Genomic DNA, 18,521 nt, shown 5'->3' with positions numbered 1-18,521 from the left:
TGATTAAGACCTGCTTGTATTTTGATTTATCTATGTGAACTGTTCAGGTGTTGTTTGTATAGCATAACTTGGTAGGATTTTTTAAAACGTGTAATCATAACTAATAGGTTTTTTTTCTACAGGTTTCAGAAAGTTCTTTTGAAATTAGTCCACATTCAAGTTGTCATATTTTGGGGGAATGTGGGCAATGTCCTTTAGCCTATAATAATAAGAATCCGTTTACTAGAATGAGAAAGAAATGAATCCTAATATTTCCCTCCGTGGAGAGGAAAACGATTCCAACAAACGCATCAGCCACTTCCATATAGTATAGACTTAACGCGTTCGTACTTGTTTCAAAATAGCGGCGTAACCGACCATTAAAAATGCGATAAAACTAATTAACCTGTTGTAATCTATCGAACTATGAATTATTCTTAAAAAATATGGGTGTAGCAATATATTCACCTGGATAAATGTCAAAATAAAGCGCCGTAGTCATATAAATATACATCCTAAAAATGTTGAAATCTGTAATTGTTTCAGCTGTCCCAGGTAACATTTTTAGTCGCATGAATAATTTCAAAATGACAGAAAATTTGGTTTTTTTTTATAATAAAACGATTTTTTTTAAATGGCAAATATCCACGTTTTTAATGTTATTTTATTTTGACGTCATGGTGACCTCATTTCCCAGCAATTGTTCAGAAATACCAAGGACAAAACTGTTCCACAGAACACAACAGAACTAGTACACCAATTCAAACAAAGAAAAGGAGTATCATACATGGACTGAGGTACATTCTTTTTACATTTAAGTAATATTATTTTACTCAAAATCATAAATTTCAACATATTTTAAAAGAAAACAGAGTTTTACGAAATACGGCAACTTTTATTGAGTCTTACAAAATGTCACTCATGCTCTTTTTCGCATTACGGCAATTTATGCAAAGTTCACGTCTTATTTTTATATTATTGCTACATTCCGTTTTCCAACAACAACTGTTTATTGAATGTTATTTTTCTCAGCTGTTCATTAAGTCCTAGACTTTTAATTCCTGATTCTTATTACTCTTACAACAGCATATTTACAAATCTTACAAATTGTCACAACGCCATAAAAATCACGTTTTCAATAACGGTGAAAACGACGTTCCGCAAGTGTGGTTGGCGATTTTTTTCGCATGAGTTTACACTTAACAGCTGCAATTCGCATTATCAAGTAAGAATTTTATTCAAAACAACAATTAAAATGCGATATTGTCGTATTTTTAAAGAAAAAAACCACCAGTGCGGTTTCGAAAATGTCATTCTTATAGTAAAAGACACACATCTACATTAACCATTAAATTAAATATACATGTATGTTGCTGAACGTTTTTGATTATAAAAATATTCGCAACTAGGCCTATAAAAACTTTTTTTTTATTTTTACCATCACAGTTTTCCTAGTAATAACGTTAATACACGGGTTCGGTGAAAAAAATTATCATGAGAAAGAAAGGATATGGGGAAATATTATATTAAATACACAGCGCATCAACCATGGGAGGAACATTTTTTTTGTGTTTCCTCCCCATGAAAACTTTCAACAGGAGAGAATCAAACAAAAATATTACTGAATGAGGCACCGACACAAATATTTTCAATATGTCCTTCGAAAAAGAAAGGAAATGGGAATACGTCACAAATACAAAACTCACTTAAAATAAAATAACGTATAATGTTAATCTATTTCAAGAGGATTACTAATGATATTTATTTCTTTATGAAAGCAATTTTATAATTTATAATACATTATAAACATCAGACTGAGTTCTTCAAATCTATTCTAGATTGCATGGTGCGGTTGATCATTAGTCACAGAAAGTGATTTTTTTTTCGTGGTTATTTATTAGACAACTTTTTATCAAAGAAAAATAGCGTCCACATTTCCTCTGATTTTCCCCCAAAAAAGTCGTAACGTTGTGTTACCACTGTAGGTACGAACAGCGCGTAACGTCCCACTGTATTAAGTTCATGGGCGGATCCGGATATTTTGAAATGGGGATTCAAGGCCATTATTTGGTCATTTGTTTCCCAAATCTTGCAAAATCAATCAAATTTTCCAACAAAAGTGGGTCCCAGCCCCCAGAATGCCCACCACCGCGATGTTTTATCTAGCTCCTTTTTCCTTGATTAATGCACAGGGGCTTGCTACCACCATTCAATATGCACCCCATCAGCATATAACCACGAAAAGAGTGATCCCAGGTTTGGGATGTCTGGCTTCAACACAGGTCATATTTCAGTATAGGTCGGTCTCACCATGCTGATCAATTTTCTGCCCTAGAAAGGCCAGGTGAGCTATTGACATCACTATGTGTCCGTCATCCGTCGTCGTCGTCCGTAAACTTTTTCAAACATCTTCTCCTCAGAAACAATTCAATAGATTGTAACCAAACTATGCTTGAATGTTCCTTAAGGTATTTTTAACAATCTGTGTGTGGGGATTTCTGATCCTGCGAAAAATATTACTACCGTTACTAAAAAGGGGGTCCATAGGGGACAAACTTCAGAATTATGCAAATAACCGTTTTGTTTAGCTAAAATCCGGTAGGGGGTAAAATAGTTCAGCATTATGGGATGGACCTATGCCGAAATTTTCAGAAAGATCCGTTGACGAATGAGTGGGTTATGGGTCCTGAAATGAATTTTTTCCCGAATTTTACATTTCCAACATTGAAAATCTTCACCTCTGAAACTATTGGATGGATTAAAACAAAGATGTGCATGAATATTATGTAGAATATGTTTAGCAATCTATGCGTGTGGATTTTTGATCTTGTGAAAAACATGGCCCCCTTTTCTGAAAATAGACCATAGAGGTCAAATTGCAACTATGCAAGAACTCAAAAACATTTGGGTTTAGCTAAAATCTGGCAGGGATTAAAATTATTCAGCATGATGGGATTACCTACATGTACGTGAATGCCGAAATGTTCTGAAAGATCCGTTGACAAATGAACGAGTTATGGGTCCTGAAATGGATTTTTTTTTCAAAATCTCCTCTTAGACAACTTGTAGGATGGATTGTAACCAACGATTGCATGAATGTTAGGATATACTTAACAATTTTTTATCTGTCGAAAACATGGCCACCACTAATGAAAACTGACGACTTGTTGAAATAACTTAAAAAACTAAAGAGTTTAGCCTAATTTTCAAGGGCAGAAAATTGATCAGCATGGTGAGACCAACCTATGCTGAAATATTCATAAAGATCTGTTGATTAATGTTGGAAGTTATTGCCCTTGAAGAGAAAAAATGAGATATTTATTTTATAATATGAAAACCGGCGGATAATTAAGATGCTCTGTATTGATTAAATGATTCTTGTGACAATAGTACGGTAAGGTCAAGAGTCCAGCTTTAGAAAGCTATAAAGACTATTTTTGGCCAGGAGAGCGATTCAGGCTCTCTAGAGCCTCTAGTTTAAAATAAAATCGAACATATCACTACTTAATGCTCAGCAATCACTTGCCAAATGATGGATCTAATGAATAAACACAGGTATTATCATCAAATGCTTTTAATCAAATCAACACAATTATTTGAGCATTCAAACTCCTTACTTCTACAATCGCTTTTAAAATATTCTATTTTTAAATTAATTTGTACATGTATATCAAGTTTCATAATGATGTAACCGCAATTCCACAGAAAATAAGCCAAGACAGATACGAAAGTGCGGAAGTGTATACTTAAAGTGCTCACCAACTTACCACAAAAGGGTCTATTAACATAACATTAAAGTATAAATCGACAAAATATCACACACCGAAGAAAAAAACAGCAACACCCTTTTAAATGGTCTATCACAATATGGTACTATAACACACTATTATATTTGGGGGGGGGGTGGGGGTGGGGGGAGGGGTGTCCATCGTAGGATCTTTTTTTATTTGTACTTGGAACAGTAATTAGTAGGCCTTCTTTCAGTCTTTGTAATGCTAAAACAGAGCCGGATGTCCTACAGGCCCGCTGTAGCTAAGCTGTCATAAAGACGACTAAATATCTCAAAACCCTGATTTGGGGGTCAGGGTGCTCTGCCCAAAGAACAACTGGGTTGTGTGTCTCAAGGGGTATCATACAAACCATAGTGGACCAGTGCACCGTGTTGGGAAAGAGATCACGGACAGGAGTAGGTGCCTCGGCTTCGCTACAGGTGGCTAAATTGTCCGACCCAACCCAACTCTCCCTATATTTCCAGTGGCAATCTAAATTCGTCGACCTTATTATCTTTATGACCCATCCCATTTTCATCACTTCACGTTCATCGCCCTGCTTATGTGTAAAACAACAATCAATCATCTTCAAGTGGACACATCATGCTACTAGTAACCATTTAAGTTAGGTCATATACGATATAAATGCATATATAGACCATATGACGTCTCACCTTCCAAATAATATAGCATTATTGCGTAAGGTTTGCCATCTTGGCTAGCCTCGGACCAATAACTCAACCAAAATAGAAAACCCTATGACGTATTGGACGGCTAAATCACTTATTGGCGCACTTTTTTCTTTTGTATTGAATTGGCAGTTTTTATCATATTTAGGCTAATATTCGAATGTTAGTCAATAATAAATAACATTTCATTAACATCCATCGAAATAATTCTGAGTAGCCTTTACCAGGTTACAAAATGTAAAATTCTTAAGCTGGATCTTCTCTCTTTATTTCATGCACATCTACATTTTACATGTACATGCCTATAGAATACGTGTATCATTCAAATGGATTGAAAAGTTTAGGAAGAGCTCAGCTTACGAATTTTAAAAATAAACCATTAATTTAGATTTTCTCCATTTGAAGGCAGCGGACAATTATTATTTTCCGGTAACTTTTTCATTTTTACATATGGTGCATCAACTTCGTCAAAATTTCGTTAAAATCCATAAAGAGGTTTAGGAGGAGTTTCGCTTACAAGATATGTGAACAGACGGACGACAAAAGATTTCTTTGTTTTTGGATATACTGAATACCTTTTACTTGTAATCTAACTAGCCATTTTTACAGAAACAAGCATACTTATTTTTTTCATGGTTAAAAACCGAAGATATCATCAATTGGGGGCGGTAAAATATCGGTAGTTCCGAATAGCTGTTCCGGAAAATTTTGATTTGTAGACTCCCCGTGTGGACCGTGAAGTTGCACAAACTCGACTAAATGCTGAGGTAAATGTTCCTGATAATCAATTTGAGCGTCAACTATAACAATTGCGGAGAGACACTGCAGCGTTCGGTTGGCGACAGGGCACAGTGGTACCATGGAATACTGAGAACTTTCTATCGGTGTTATGCATACATGATCGGCACAGTCCGGATGTGCTCCTCCCGCCAAAAGCGTTTCTACTATGTCTTGTGGGCTATCTCTGTCCTCATCGGGATCATCATTGTCTATTAGCATAACAAAGTAACTAAAGCCTAACGGGGTCATGCCCTCCATGTCGAATGCATTTACATTTGCACCATGTGCTATAAGCAGTTTAATCATTTCTACAGAGCCACAAAAGTAGTTCGTCAACTCCCTCAATTCTGTCCCAAAGCTCAAATATTCCACCATCCCTTCGCTAGAATATGTAGTCACCACATGATGAAGCAGAGACTGTCCGTACAAATTTCTGATATCAGACTTGACCACTTGCAGCAAGAACTGAGAAAATCTCTTACATTCGTTCACAGACTTTTCCCGAGTATGGAGAATTTTAATCATGACAAGTAACGGCGCGAACTCTAGAAATTTCCGTTGATTCATGGGCGTAACGCAGCACTCTAAATAGAAACATTTCCATATTGCCATTAAGAGATCAAAGTTCAGTTTTGAACGAAGATTTTCTTTTGTTACCAGTTCGATCAGTTTCAAAATAAACCACTGGAAGCTATTTTTCTTTTCGTTGGACCATTTGCTATTTGGTATATCTTGAATAAAATATGGATAACAATAAACAATGAAAGTAGCAAGTTCAAGATGCCTGCCAACTTTTTCTAATTCTTTTCCGTAGTTCTTAAATGCATATAGCGTTCTGAAATCTCCATATCCAATATATTGCTCACGAATTTGGGCACATTTGAGAGCAATGGCAACTTCTCCTTCTATTGGATTCTTGGTTGGGTTCAAAGGTAAGCAAGTGGTCATTGGGATGGGCAATTGATCCATTATGACAAACTGTGGTATTGTAAAAGACGGATAGAAAGGCGTGCATGATCAATCCGGAACCTTATTTTCACGGACATGTTCATTGTAACTCCTCACAACAAGTTGTATGGCCCTTTTAGCAATTATTTCATAGTACTTAGAAAATCTCTCAAATCCTGATAGCTGCCCATATTGTGGCAGAACTGCGTCAACCACAAAGCTAAGGTTGGCAGCAGATTCTTCGTTTGCCCTTTCTTCTACACGCGAGGGAATGTCCCATTTAGAATCGTCTTCTGGAATATTCATTGGTATATTGATTATTTTGTATCTAGATTCCGTTTTGTTCTCTTCGTTTGATTTCTTTCTTAAGTCTTCAGCACCCGTCTTTTCATCTTCGTTTTTGGTAGACTCTGTCATGTCTTCATTTGTATCATTTCTAAATTTGACACTGGCTGATATTTTTAAAGTTTGGGTTTCTGGATCTGTTTCTCCGGCATCGTTTACTTTCTCACCGACTTCTTCCTTGATTTCGGGTGTTTGTGCGTTTAGTGATTCGTCATTTACGACACCAATTCTTTCTTCACTTGTGCTGGTACCTTTTGTGTCATTTGATATGCCGATGTCAGCTAGGCCATTCATTGCATTGCTATCTGTTTCGTCTTTTGATATTTTCGTGCTCATTTCTTTTGTGTCATTGTTCAGATCAGTTCCCTCATCTGCAGTTTTCCCCTTAAAACTTGTTTCGTTAGTTGTTGTATCGTTCGTTTTGTCTCCGGACACCTTTGCCTTTGTTGTAAAATCCATTCGTCTTTTGTCTTCTTCATTTGTAGTTTCATGTTTAGTAGTTGACTCCATCTCTGCTTTATTTTTGCATATTTTATTTTCCCCGCTTGATGTACTTGTATTTTCAATCATGTCTTTTTTACTAGTAATATCGGTTTTGTCTCCATTTTTTGTATAGTCCATTTCGTCTTCAGTTTTGACACATGTATTGTCCTTTCTGTCATCATTACCTGTGTTTTCTCCATTACTTTCACATGAGTTGTTGCGCTTTTCCTCTTTGCTAACACTTTTGTCTATTTTATCTTTTGTTTCTGTCTTCTGCTTTTTGTCATCCCCACTCTTAGCTGCCTGTCGAATTTCAAGTGATGCGCTCCAACACTTCCCTGCAGTGACGGGAAATTTGCAGGTGTAGCAAAATGACCCTAGTACATCCAAACTTTCGACCTTGACTTTGAGAGGTATGTCCGGACTCATAAGACATTTGTGATACAAAGTTGCTAAACCTGCAGAGGCAAAATATAGGGCAGGATGTACATATTCATAGTCTAGCAGGTCTTCCTCATCGATCTCTTCAAGAACAAACTCATTTGTTTCTTCGTCAATTGTAAAAGAATCTAGAATTTCGTCTACATTTGTTTCGACCTTATCAAAGGTCTGAGCAAAGTACTGGTTATCATAGAAGGGAACACGTTGAAATATGTGAACGTTTGCATCTTCTATATTGCAAACATTTTCTAAGTAGGGTTTGAGATAGCCTGACATTTTATGGCTTCTGTGAATCATTTCATATCCGAGAACCGACATGCCCTCGGAGTTTCTAACATTCGGAATATCCATAGATATATTGTCTAAAATGTGTTGTAATGACTTCTTGTCAATGTCAGAGTCTTCTTTAAATGCATGCGTCAAGATATGAAACACCTGTTCCTCGGAGCACTTCTCTAGGGCCCCATTGTCTATTAATAATTTCACTAATTCTGGTCTGATTTGTATACGACCTGTAACAAGTGATTCGATGTCATTTTCAGACTCATTGATATACCAATCACTTACGTTATTTTCCCTGGTATGTTTGTATCCTACATATTGAAATTCTTCATCAGGGAAAACTCTTAACGACACCATTAAAAAGTTAAGATGATCTCCATGTCCTATAGAAAGGCCAATATCAGCATTGCACTCTAGTAAATAATGTACAATATCTTCAGCACCATTAATGATTGCACATAATAATGGTCGTCCTCCAAAAACGTCGTCTCCACCATTGACATTAGCATCGCAATGTTCAACTAGAAATTTCACCAATGGAAGGTTTTTGAACCTGCAAGCTAAGGAGAGGGGAGTGTGAGTATTGTTTGTAACCTGCATTACTTCCCTTCTTTGATCAATGGTACACAACCCTAATAATGCGACCAAATATTGCTCTGCATCTTGAGAACCTAGGCCGTTTCCTTTTTTAGTATTGTAAATGAGGTCAAAGATCATACACTTCAGTGAGTCCAAAGTTGCGTCATCAACCCCATCACCATATTCATACTCCTTTTCATAGTCATAATTGTCGTAATACTCTCCATAGAAGTCATAGAAAGGGCCATAACTCCCATCCTCATCACCACAATCATCATAAATAACCTCTTCTGCATAAGTATCTCCTATATTATCATCAATGTCATGTTCCTGTCCGCAAATTTTATTTCCGTCTATCATGCATTCGTCCTCATCTTTACCATCGTGGTCGTCCTTGTCATCTTTTATTTCATCCTTGTCATTAACTGAATTTCCACAGCTTTCAACCTCTTTACATTTAGAGCAATCATTACTGCTTACGAAATAATCTTTAGGGCCATATTCACTAGCCTGGTTATCAAAATCATCAAGATTCCTTTGTCCATGATCACCTAGGCTATTATTATATATTCTAGTAAGTTGAGATTTAAATTGATCGCTTTGTGTCTCTTCTTTGAAAAGTTGTGTCACCTGAGTGTGTTCCGATTCCATTCCCTGAGAACATTGAAGATGCTCACCATCATTTACTTCTAGGCAGTTTCGATCTGATTTATTTGCATCAGTTTTCAAGATTTTTACATTATCTGTGTTGTATATAAACGAGTCATCTCTGCAATTCTCTATTTTTCTCTTCTTACTTGTGTTCAAACTCATCATACGTTTAGAGCAGCAGAATTCTGAAAATACAGTAACATTTTTATTGCTTAAAATATATAGATATGTTTTTATAAAAATGAGTAATCAGGGGAACCAAGATTCGAACGGAAATCAATAGAATATATTCCAAGGATAAAGACACACACACACACACACACACACACACAACAAATTACATGATATAACAAAAAAAACACGTACAAGAAAACAAAAGTAAACAGGGAAGTAATTGAGCAACCGAGTTCCACTAAAAACTGGGAGCATGGGCCCGGTGCACTGGTAGAAACACCCGCCGAGTTGCTAATAGAATGTCACGTTCAGCGTAGCTTTATATCTATATTACGTGAAGCGCTAACGTAAGCCCAGTGTATTACGAAAAATTGCTAAAAAAGTTTCGAACGTACCAGTGACATCAAGGATTTTTATAGTCTACTTTCAAAAAATCCATTGTGATATTGAACAAAATAGATGACCACGGAGTACAAAAGAAGCTTTGGGTATCTTCTAGACAAGTACCCTTTAGCGCGTTTCGTATGTACAAATAATGATTTATAAAAGCATTATAAAGACGAGTAGAAGTTGGATGAATTGTAATTGTGTATTAGCGTGCTTGTGATCAATTTGGGACAAGTCTGAAGTGTGTTGGAATCAATTATTCTGCATTTCTTAAATAAGACGACAAAACACACGGGTCATTTCATCATACATGTACATAGTACGTTCAAAGATACCACCAAAAGGGAAAAGTTGCCAAAATGATCTCGTGATGACGAGAAATACTGCGGATCGCGAATGGCTATTGTAAAGTCATAGATCCTCCTGACCGTAGTTACATATGAAGTTCTATTTTAAATAGAGATGTCCGGGTGAAAGTATGACAAAACTGAAATTTTAAGTACACGTAGGTCCAAGGGGCGAGACGAATCCTTATAAAACTGAAATATATTTAAAACGTTATCATATATTTATGTTAAGTTCAATTAGGGAGTGTAATATAAAAGTCCCTGGTTCAATATTGAGCAATGAAGCAAATTCGTGAATTGTATATTAACACAAATGATTACGTTGCATGTTTTTTTTTTACTTAAAAAAAACCCAAAAAAAAACAAAATAATTAGGGCCCTTCATTTCCCCAACTTATAATTACAGGTCAATGGTCTACTACTGAAGGAAGCGGGCTAGCTGGTGATAATACACCAAATATTCAGAACTTTTATCAGTGGCAATCAAAATTTGTCGACCCCATTGTCCTTGTGTCCCATCCCTTTTTTCATTTCATCATATATCATGTTCATTTTATCATAAATTTCATGTTCATCGTCTGATTATAGCTGAAATATTGCAGCTAGGACGTTAAACCCCAACAAACAAACAAACAAACAGAACTTTTATCGCTAAGATGCGATTCATATACTTAGGAAGTATACAAATAGGGTGGAGCAGAGAGAAAATGAAGAAATATAAATGGCGGGAAAACTCAAAATATATTTTACCTTACAATCATTTACTTTTGCGTCCAATTTCATATTTTACCAGTCGAAGGCCGACTCCAGATCTAGCAGAATAGAGATTTTAATGAATGTCATCGTTCTTTGAAAGCCTATGTATTACTGTTTTTCCCACAGTTTTAACAGAGCTGTTGTCTCCTTGACACATTTTAAAAAGTTTTTCATCATTTGTCATCTGTCATGATTGTTGATTTTTTAAAAAATAAAATAGTCTTAATTTTGGTACATTTCATAAATCGTTAATTATACAAATCAAATAATAGCTTATATAGAATTCACTTATCTGATTTTTTTAAAAGAAATTTTGAGGTCTTTTCCGCTATATAGATGACGTATTATCTTTAAACAATCCTAATTTCGGAGATTTGATACATCGCATCTACCACCAAAGAACTTGAGATAAAGGATACTACAAACACTGTGAAGTCAGCTTCACATCTTGACCTACACTTAGAAATCAATGGTAAGGGAAAACTATAGATCAAACTTTGCGACAAACATGATGACGTTTCATTCAGAATTGTCAACTTTCCTTTCATCTGCGGCAACATCCCTTCAGCACCTGCGTATGGAGTGTTCATATCGCAACTCATACGTTATGGCAGAGCTTGCAGAAACTACGCAGACTTTTTGTATCGCGCTATACTAATAAATAGGCTTCTTGAACAGGGTTGTTGCCACAAGATTAAAGTCATTACTATAGAAGTTTTATGGTCGTCATCATGAACTCGTGGATCGTTACGGTGTATCCATCTTCGCCATGGAAACTGATTTGTTCAACATGTCATAGTTTTCCTCTCCTCTTTCGACTACCCCGGACTTGACTTTTTATGAGCAACTCGGCAGGTGTTTCTAATAAAGCAGAGGACGCTTACCCTACCGGTGCATCTGGTCCATATGCTCCCAGTTTTTAGTGGAGTCCAAGCTGCTCATTTGCTTTTGTTACTTTGTATGTATTATTTTAGCTGTATATTGTTTTGCGTTGTGTATGTCTGTTTTCCATGTCTAGTCTTTGCCCTGGATTACATTTTGATTACCGCTAGAACCTTGGTTCCCTTGATTACTGTTTCTAGGTATTTGCAAAACGCTTTGAATTCAGTCATTCCCCCTTTTATAAGACCGCAAAATTGGTTTTGGTCGTATCATGTTATCATCGTCCGTCGTCGTTGGCGTCCTATAACTTGAGTTTATTTACGATAACTTTACTTAAACTTTTCCGATCTTTTTGAAATTTAAACAAATTGTTCCTAGACACTTGGAATAAAGTCTTTAGTTTTTTTAGGTTTCATGAAAATAAGGCGCTAAATGGGAAAAATGGACATTATCATTAAAATTGATCTAAAAAGTTTATTGTTGATCCGAGGTTTTTTTATGATTCGATGCCACACCCCAAAAATCTATTTTTTAAAAAAGTTTTGGTCCAATTTTGAATTTTTTTTAATTGGATTTCTTGTGAAAATCCCTGTCTGCATTTCCCTATCAGATTTACATCTCTTACATTTTTTTCTGTTACAGAGTGAAGGCAAAGGTCTTTGATTAGCACCCTTAAAGCAGAACATTTTTTCACATCAATTGAATTTCAAATTTTAGGCTGACAGTCTATAAACAGTTTTATTTTCAAAAATTGGAATGATTATTTTAACAGTAACCTGAATACATGTACATGTAAATACAAAACTGTATGGTAACAGCTTTTCTAACACTTTAGGAAAATCCAATTTAATTTGGATCAATGTGTTACTTATTTTCAGGATAACAAAGTGTTTGACAGCAACAATGAGAAAAGCTTCATACCATTCTATTGTCTGACCACAAACAGCGGCAGATTTAGGCACACGTACTCTGTTAAATAGAAGAAGCAGAGGGCACAGTCCTCCCTAAAATTTACAGGACAGAAGGCTCATGCCCTCCCTAAAATCAACATGAGCTGAAACTTCCGGAAAACTGGAAAAAGCAATAAACAAATTGATTTTAGTAACATATTAAATTGGTAAACATGTTTCAACACTGATTCATTCATCATGTTCATTCAGTATGATAATCAAGAGTTACATCCATTGTTTTCCAATTCTATTCAAATGTAACTCAGATTTATGACATAGAGTAGCTCTTATCATTCTGCTGGATGTCCTTACAATCCACTTAACTTCAAACCCTGGATCTACCCAAAACAAAACTGTTCCTTCCACTGACATAAAAAAGGAAATTTGTCAACCTTTATGCTCTGGATTAAGGTTCAGCAACCGATTTTGTGATAATTGTAGCCTGGGCAAGGTAAACAAAGTTCAAAAAAAGGTAATTGTGTAAACAAGCATCTTCAGAAGAAAAGTTTATGTTTGTGGACAACTACAGACACAAGTAACTTAGAAAGCAAATATTCTTGGAAGCATTTTTTTTTGTATCAATTTAATCTTAGAAACTTCATTTTAGGTTTTTTTTAAGGGGTTATGGAAGCCATATAATTTCTTGCAGTTATATATTATCCTATTGAAAAGTGAAGTTAAGCACTGATATTTTCATGCCAGCAAATGTCAATTACTGTTTTCTTTACACCACATGTACATAATTTTAATTATATCCTATGTGCATATTATCAAAACTTGCTAATCTCATTGGATAATCAGCTTTACACATGATGTTTCATGAAAAGAAGAAGAAATATATCTTAAAGCTATTCATATAAGCCACGCTCACAATTAAATGGACTTAATATAGATGTTAATATATAAGAATTGAATGTCTAATTTTTCATGTTTTTCAATATGTAAATTCTGTAACATTTACTGTAACATGCTAAAAGAGGGGGTTGGTACAAACGGGGTTATTACAGGGTTTTCAAGGTGAGAAACAAAACATTCATCCTTTTCACTGAACCCACTAGTTGAAGTCACCATTTTATTTGAAGTCGAGTATTAAAGGGTTTGAATCCAGAAGGAGAGGAAATTTTCAGAAATTATAAATTTTCTGTTAAAATTTAAGGGTCAGGAGACTGTCTGTAAACACACAAATTCGTTTTGTGTTTGCCTTAGCTTGAGATTTATATCCACCACAAAGTTTCAGGCAATTTATATGTATGAAGTAAGTATGAACAACTCTTTATGTCTATCAGTCTTCTTTCCTAACAGTTTAATTGACTAATGACACTAAATGAAAATTGAGCATAATATAATTCAAGAATTAAAATGTTTTTTTTTTTATATTTCCTGGGCCTGTAAAAATGTTAACCGTAGAACATTTTCAATGAATTGAATTGCCCTAGTGTTTCATGTCCAAAACACATTTTAGCTTTGCCTAATTAAACTACATGCATGTATTAAAACTTAAGACAACTGATCAGCATGTATGAGCTTTTTTAAAGGAAGAGTGACCACAACAACAGAGCCAATAATTGAAATAAAAAAATATATTCCAGTTACACTCATCTTTATACTTACAAATACAATTTAGTTGTTTCCCTTCTCAAATTAAAATTCCAAATTTTCCTCCTTAGCATTGTATTCATCTACCTATATAGCTTTTCACACAGATCCCCTCAAATAGATTAAATATAATGAGTGTTTATCATACACTGCTATAACATGATCATTCATTATATAAAAATGGGACAAATTTATTTAAAATTTGTACATGGAGTAAAACTATTGCCAATTTTTTTTATTATAGGGACAGATCATCAGCGACATATCATATATGTAGATGGTCTGAAACATAAATGGCTCCAAATTGTTCTGTTGGAAATGATGTATAACGGGAATGACCTATGTAGTTAGGAAGTGATTTCTTGAATTTGAAGGCAGACATACAGCCTGTTATAGGAAGTCTTGTATTTCCCTGTTGGTCGAGACATCAGCCTTATAACAACAATGTTGTACTACATGTATCAACAAACTGTTACAGTACCTGAACCTATCCGTGCAACTATAATTGCCATAGTTAATTGATCACCAATCAACCATCAATTCCTCAAACCAATCCATTACATCATGTGGCCAATTTTACAGATTGGTTCGTTGGTTTGGTTTTCTATTTTTACACATATTTACTAACTTATATAAATTCAGACACAAATTAATTTACTTGTCTATTACAAGTTGAATTTACAATTTTTTTATGAAATGCAAAATTTAGTTTATCATTTAAAGCTCAAAATAAATTTACATGGCACTTTTTTTAGAACTTTTTCGATAAAAATTCTGAAATTTACAAGAATCGGTGATCTTTCATTTTACATAGCAAAACTGGGATCATGTCTGTCATGGGTAAAAGGGTTTTCAATCCATCAGCGATCATTCAAGCATTGGTCATTGATCCGGTAAAAAGTGGCATGGATCTTTTCAGGGACAGTACATGTAGTTCCGTCCCTCATAGCAAAGCCTCAAATCATAGTGTAAAGAAACTGTAAAAGCAAGTTGCTTTTTAGCTAGCATACTGTCAAGACAAAGAAAGTGAACAAAATGATGAATTGTGGTCGTGGCTGCCTGTATTGATGTAATGTGTATTGACAGAATGTAACAGGATAAACTAAGCAACATATTTTGTACCTAAATACTCTAAACGAAGTTTATATTTAAATCTCGTTAATGGTGTCTGTAAATGGATCTTAAACGTGCTTTTTCATGTATGATACCCTTCATTCACTAAGCAATGCCTGTTTACGTTGGCTGCAAATCCTGCTTTCCATCACAAAAGTTTGGGGGCATAATTCGACAGGGGAGTGAAACATACATATGGAATAAAAAATACTTCAATTCGTCCTATAATTGGAATCGCCACCTGTGAACCATCTTTTTAAATCATTCAATCAAGGACTACTATAAAAAATCTTTTTTGATTCAGATGTCGATAATATCTTTCATGGATCCAACTTATTATTTTTTTTACTGTATGGTGCCACAAGGATTTGTATTGTAGACAAAAATACCGTTTGTGCCATTTTTATTTTTGTTAGATTACATGTATAAAGTAAAACTTGAGTTTATTTTCTTCTTGAACCCTGCAAGAAAAATAATAAATTCACTCATAGTAATCATAGGTCATAGGTCTCTGATTCAATATAACCTTTTTTCTATATGATATTAGAAGTGTATACGACTGTGGGTGTCCCGCCCCCCCCCCCCATTTTGAAAGTTTAGTTGACTATTTGCATCATCAATGATGATTTTCGATATCATTTTGGATAATTGAGTTACAATTTCATTGAAATGCAGATGGGTGTTTGTGTGTGTGTGTGTGTGTTTTTTTTTTTTACATGCATGCGTGTTTCTGATTTTTCCCATTTGCCTGATTCTTACAAGAACTTAGAATTAATTTGTTACAAAGTTATTTTTAATAAGCAACACGGTAAGAAAATCATTTGTTCCTGCTGCAAAGCAAGCTATAAAATTGTCTTTGAAATATAACATAAATACATATATGCAAAAATTTACAAACACAGAAGTAGGAAAACCACGCACAAAATAACAAATAAAATACTGCACTAATACTGCACAGCTTAATACGACCGCAAAGGTTGAGCACTGAACAGTGGGAGAAAGTATGGAAACTCCATGCATTCGAACTTGATACAGCTTTGAATTTTGATTATGATCAGATATTTGACATATGATAATAATTTGATCAGAATTGAAGCAGTGAGTTTTTGACCCCTTATTTCTAAATGGTTCAAGTTCAACTTCTAAAATCAATTCAAACCTTCCTTTCGGATGTGGCACTTGTGATACGTTTTCATTTAGCAATTAATTTCCTTTAACTCAAATCATTATCCAGAAATAAAAAAATACTTGTTTCTGATCTCTTTGTTGCCCCTTATTCTTTCTTGGCCCAAGTAACAAGCGTAAAATCAATCCCAGTCTTCCTTTGGTTGTATGGCACCTTGTAATAAAATTTTTATGAGATCCATTGAATTTTACAGAAGTCTTTTTGTACCACGCTAGGCATCTTACAATTAAACTTCTGGAGCAGGGTTGTGTTGTTTCAAGATTAAGGTCATCAATACAGAAGTTTTATGGTCGTCATGATGAACTCTTGGATCGTTATGGTGTACCCATCTGCACCGTGAGAACCGATTTGTTCAACGTGTCATAGTTTTTCCTTCCCTCTTTCGTCTACCCTGGACTTGACTTTTAATGAGCATCTCGGCGGATATTTCTAGAAAAGCAGAGGACGCTTACCTTACCGGTGCACCTGGTCCATGCTCCAAGTTTTAGTGAAGTCGGAGTTGCTCATTTATTTAGCTGCTTTGTAAGTTTTATTTTGGTTATTTTTATGTTCTTTGTTGTGTGTGTCTGTTTTCTGTCTGGTCTTTGTCTCTGGATGATATTCTTTTGATTTCTGCTATATTCTTGGTTCCTCCTATTACTCATTAACCCCATAATCAGTTTCAGCCTTCTTTAGGTGGTATAACACATTGTTATACAATTTCAAAACGATCAATTCACTAGTAGTCAAGTGGTTGTCTGGGCATCAGGAAAATGCATAATTCTGACCCTTTTTGGTCCCTAATTTCTAAGATGTTTAAGTCTCAAACCCAAAAATAAATACCAGTCTGACCATTGGGGTATACAAAATTTTGGAACAACATCAGAGAGATTCCTATACTTTACGAAAATGTGACTGGCAAAACAAATCGCGTAACTCGCGTTATCGAATTTCTAGAGTTTTATGACATTCCGGCATTTTCTAATTATAAATTTTCCAGCAAACTAACTGCAATTTAACACATGTATCTGTAGTTGGGTTTGCAAGTTCCTCCTTACTGTCAAGCTCCGAACAGCGTCTGACGTTCGAATTTAACTCTAGAGGAAACGAACGTCTTGCCTCACTGAATACACGGTACGCTAGTACGCAGGGCCGGGTCAAGACACTTTGAAAATGAAAGGCGTTGCCAGCCGAGGTTCCTCAGAAAAGGGGATGCTAGGACAAACTTGCCAGTTTTTGTCAATTTAACACATAAAAATAAACAAATTTTCCAATGAAAAGTCGGGAGCCAACTCCTGCACCCCCTCTGGATCCGCCACTGATAAGTATGTTAATCTTCATTTACTGGCTTTCTCCTATGCACCCACTTACATTATGTTTTCTTTAGTGACTGGTAAGAGCTCACACCAGGGGTCGCTTCCACTAATAAATCAAGTACTTCGAAGTGCAGTGTAAAATTCTAGACTTAATGTATTTTTTGTAGCTCATACAAACATTTTAACAAATGCGGTCGTATCAAATGAAATATCAGAAATTAAAAAAATCGAAAGGGAGCGCAAATAAAACAAAACGAAAAGAAACAATTTACCAAAGTTTCCGGAAAATAAGTGAAACCAATACTGAACTATGAAATTCCCGCTTTTTTATGAATAATGTCCCATAACTCGAAATTGTAAAATCACAAATTTTCAAAAATTGAAAGGGAGCCTTCATCAGTATAAACAACTCAACAGAGTTTCGTCGGGAAATTGCTGCAAGGGTTTTTTTTTTAAGTTATAGTCCGAAAACAGAGACATCCCCCCATTTTTGTACGAAAAAAGTCCCATAACTCAATCAAAGTGCTGTTAGCACTAAAGGTTTTTGAATCGTGTGGAAATTGTAGTATGAACAAAATTTCAAAGATAACAAGATGTAAAATAAAACTGTGATCATACATTTGCAGGACTGTTTTCCCCTAATTTGTATGAACTGAATGTAAATCCATACTACTGATCTAAATTCATACACATTTTTTAAAACCTGTCCAAAAGTTAATTTTCATTTACATTCAAAAACTATATTAACAGAATATATATCCTACACCAATTTCATTTTAAGAAAATAATTTCCTTAATGAACATAAGATTTTCAAAAAATAGACACTTTTATCAATCAGAAAATTCCCGTCAATTATGCTTGGTTAAAATCACTACTTTTCACTTCCA

At 35.0% G+C, this 18,521-nt stretch overlaps 2 protein-coding genes across 2 annotated transcripts; both read right to left on the bottom strand.

The window, feature by feature from the left end:
• Positions 1-3,537: 3,537 nt before the first annotated feature.
• On the bottom strand, positions 3,538-6,187 carry LOC148599846 (uncharacterized). The gene has a single exon (XM_088558802.1). It carries the CDS (start codon positions 6,185-6,187, stop codon positions 5,075-5,077), a length of 1,113 nt encoding a protein of 370 aa, XP_088414928.1. The 3' UTR covers positions 3,538-5,074.
• LOC148599845 (uncharacterized) lies at positions 3,538-15,318 on the bottom strand. The gene is made up of 2 exons (XM_088558772.1): positions 15,248-15,318; positions 3,538-9,132 (listed from the first exon to the last, which is right to left on the bottom strand). The coding sequence occupies exons 1-2, from the start codon at positions 15,252-15,254 to the stop codon at positions 6,236-6,238; spliced, it is 2,904 nt and encodes a 967-aa protein (XP_088414898.1). The 5' UTR covers positions 15,255-15,318; the 3' UTR covers positions 3,538-6,235.
• Between the last annotated feature and the right edge of the window lie 3,203 nt (positions 15,319-18,521).

The sequence above is a fragment of the Perna viridis genome, chromosome 13 (assembly GCF_037379345.1).
Source record: "Perna viridis isolate PV_CMFRI_1.1 ecotype Kerala chromosome 13, ASM3737934v1, whole genome shotgun sequence".
NCBI lineage: Eukaryota > Metazoa > Mollusca > Bivalvia > Mytilida > Mytilidae > Perna > Perna viridis.
This window is presented reverse-complemented; position numbering and strand designations above follow the sequence as displayed.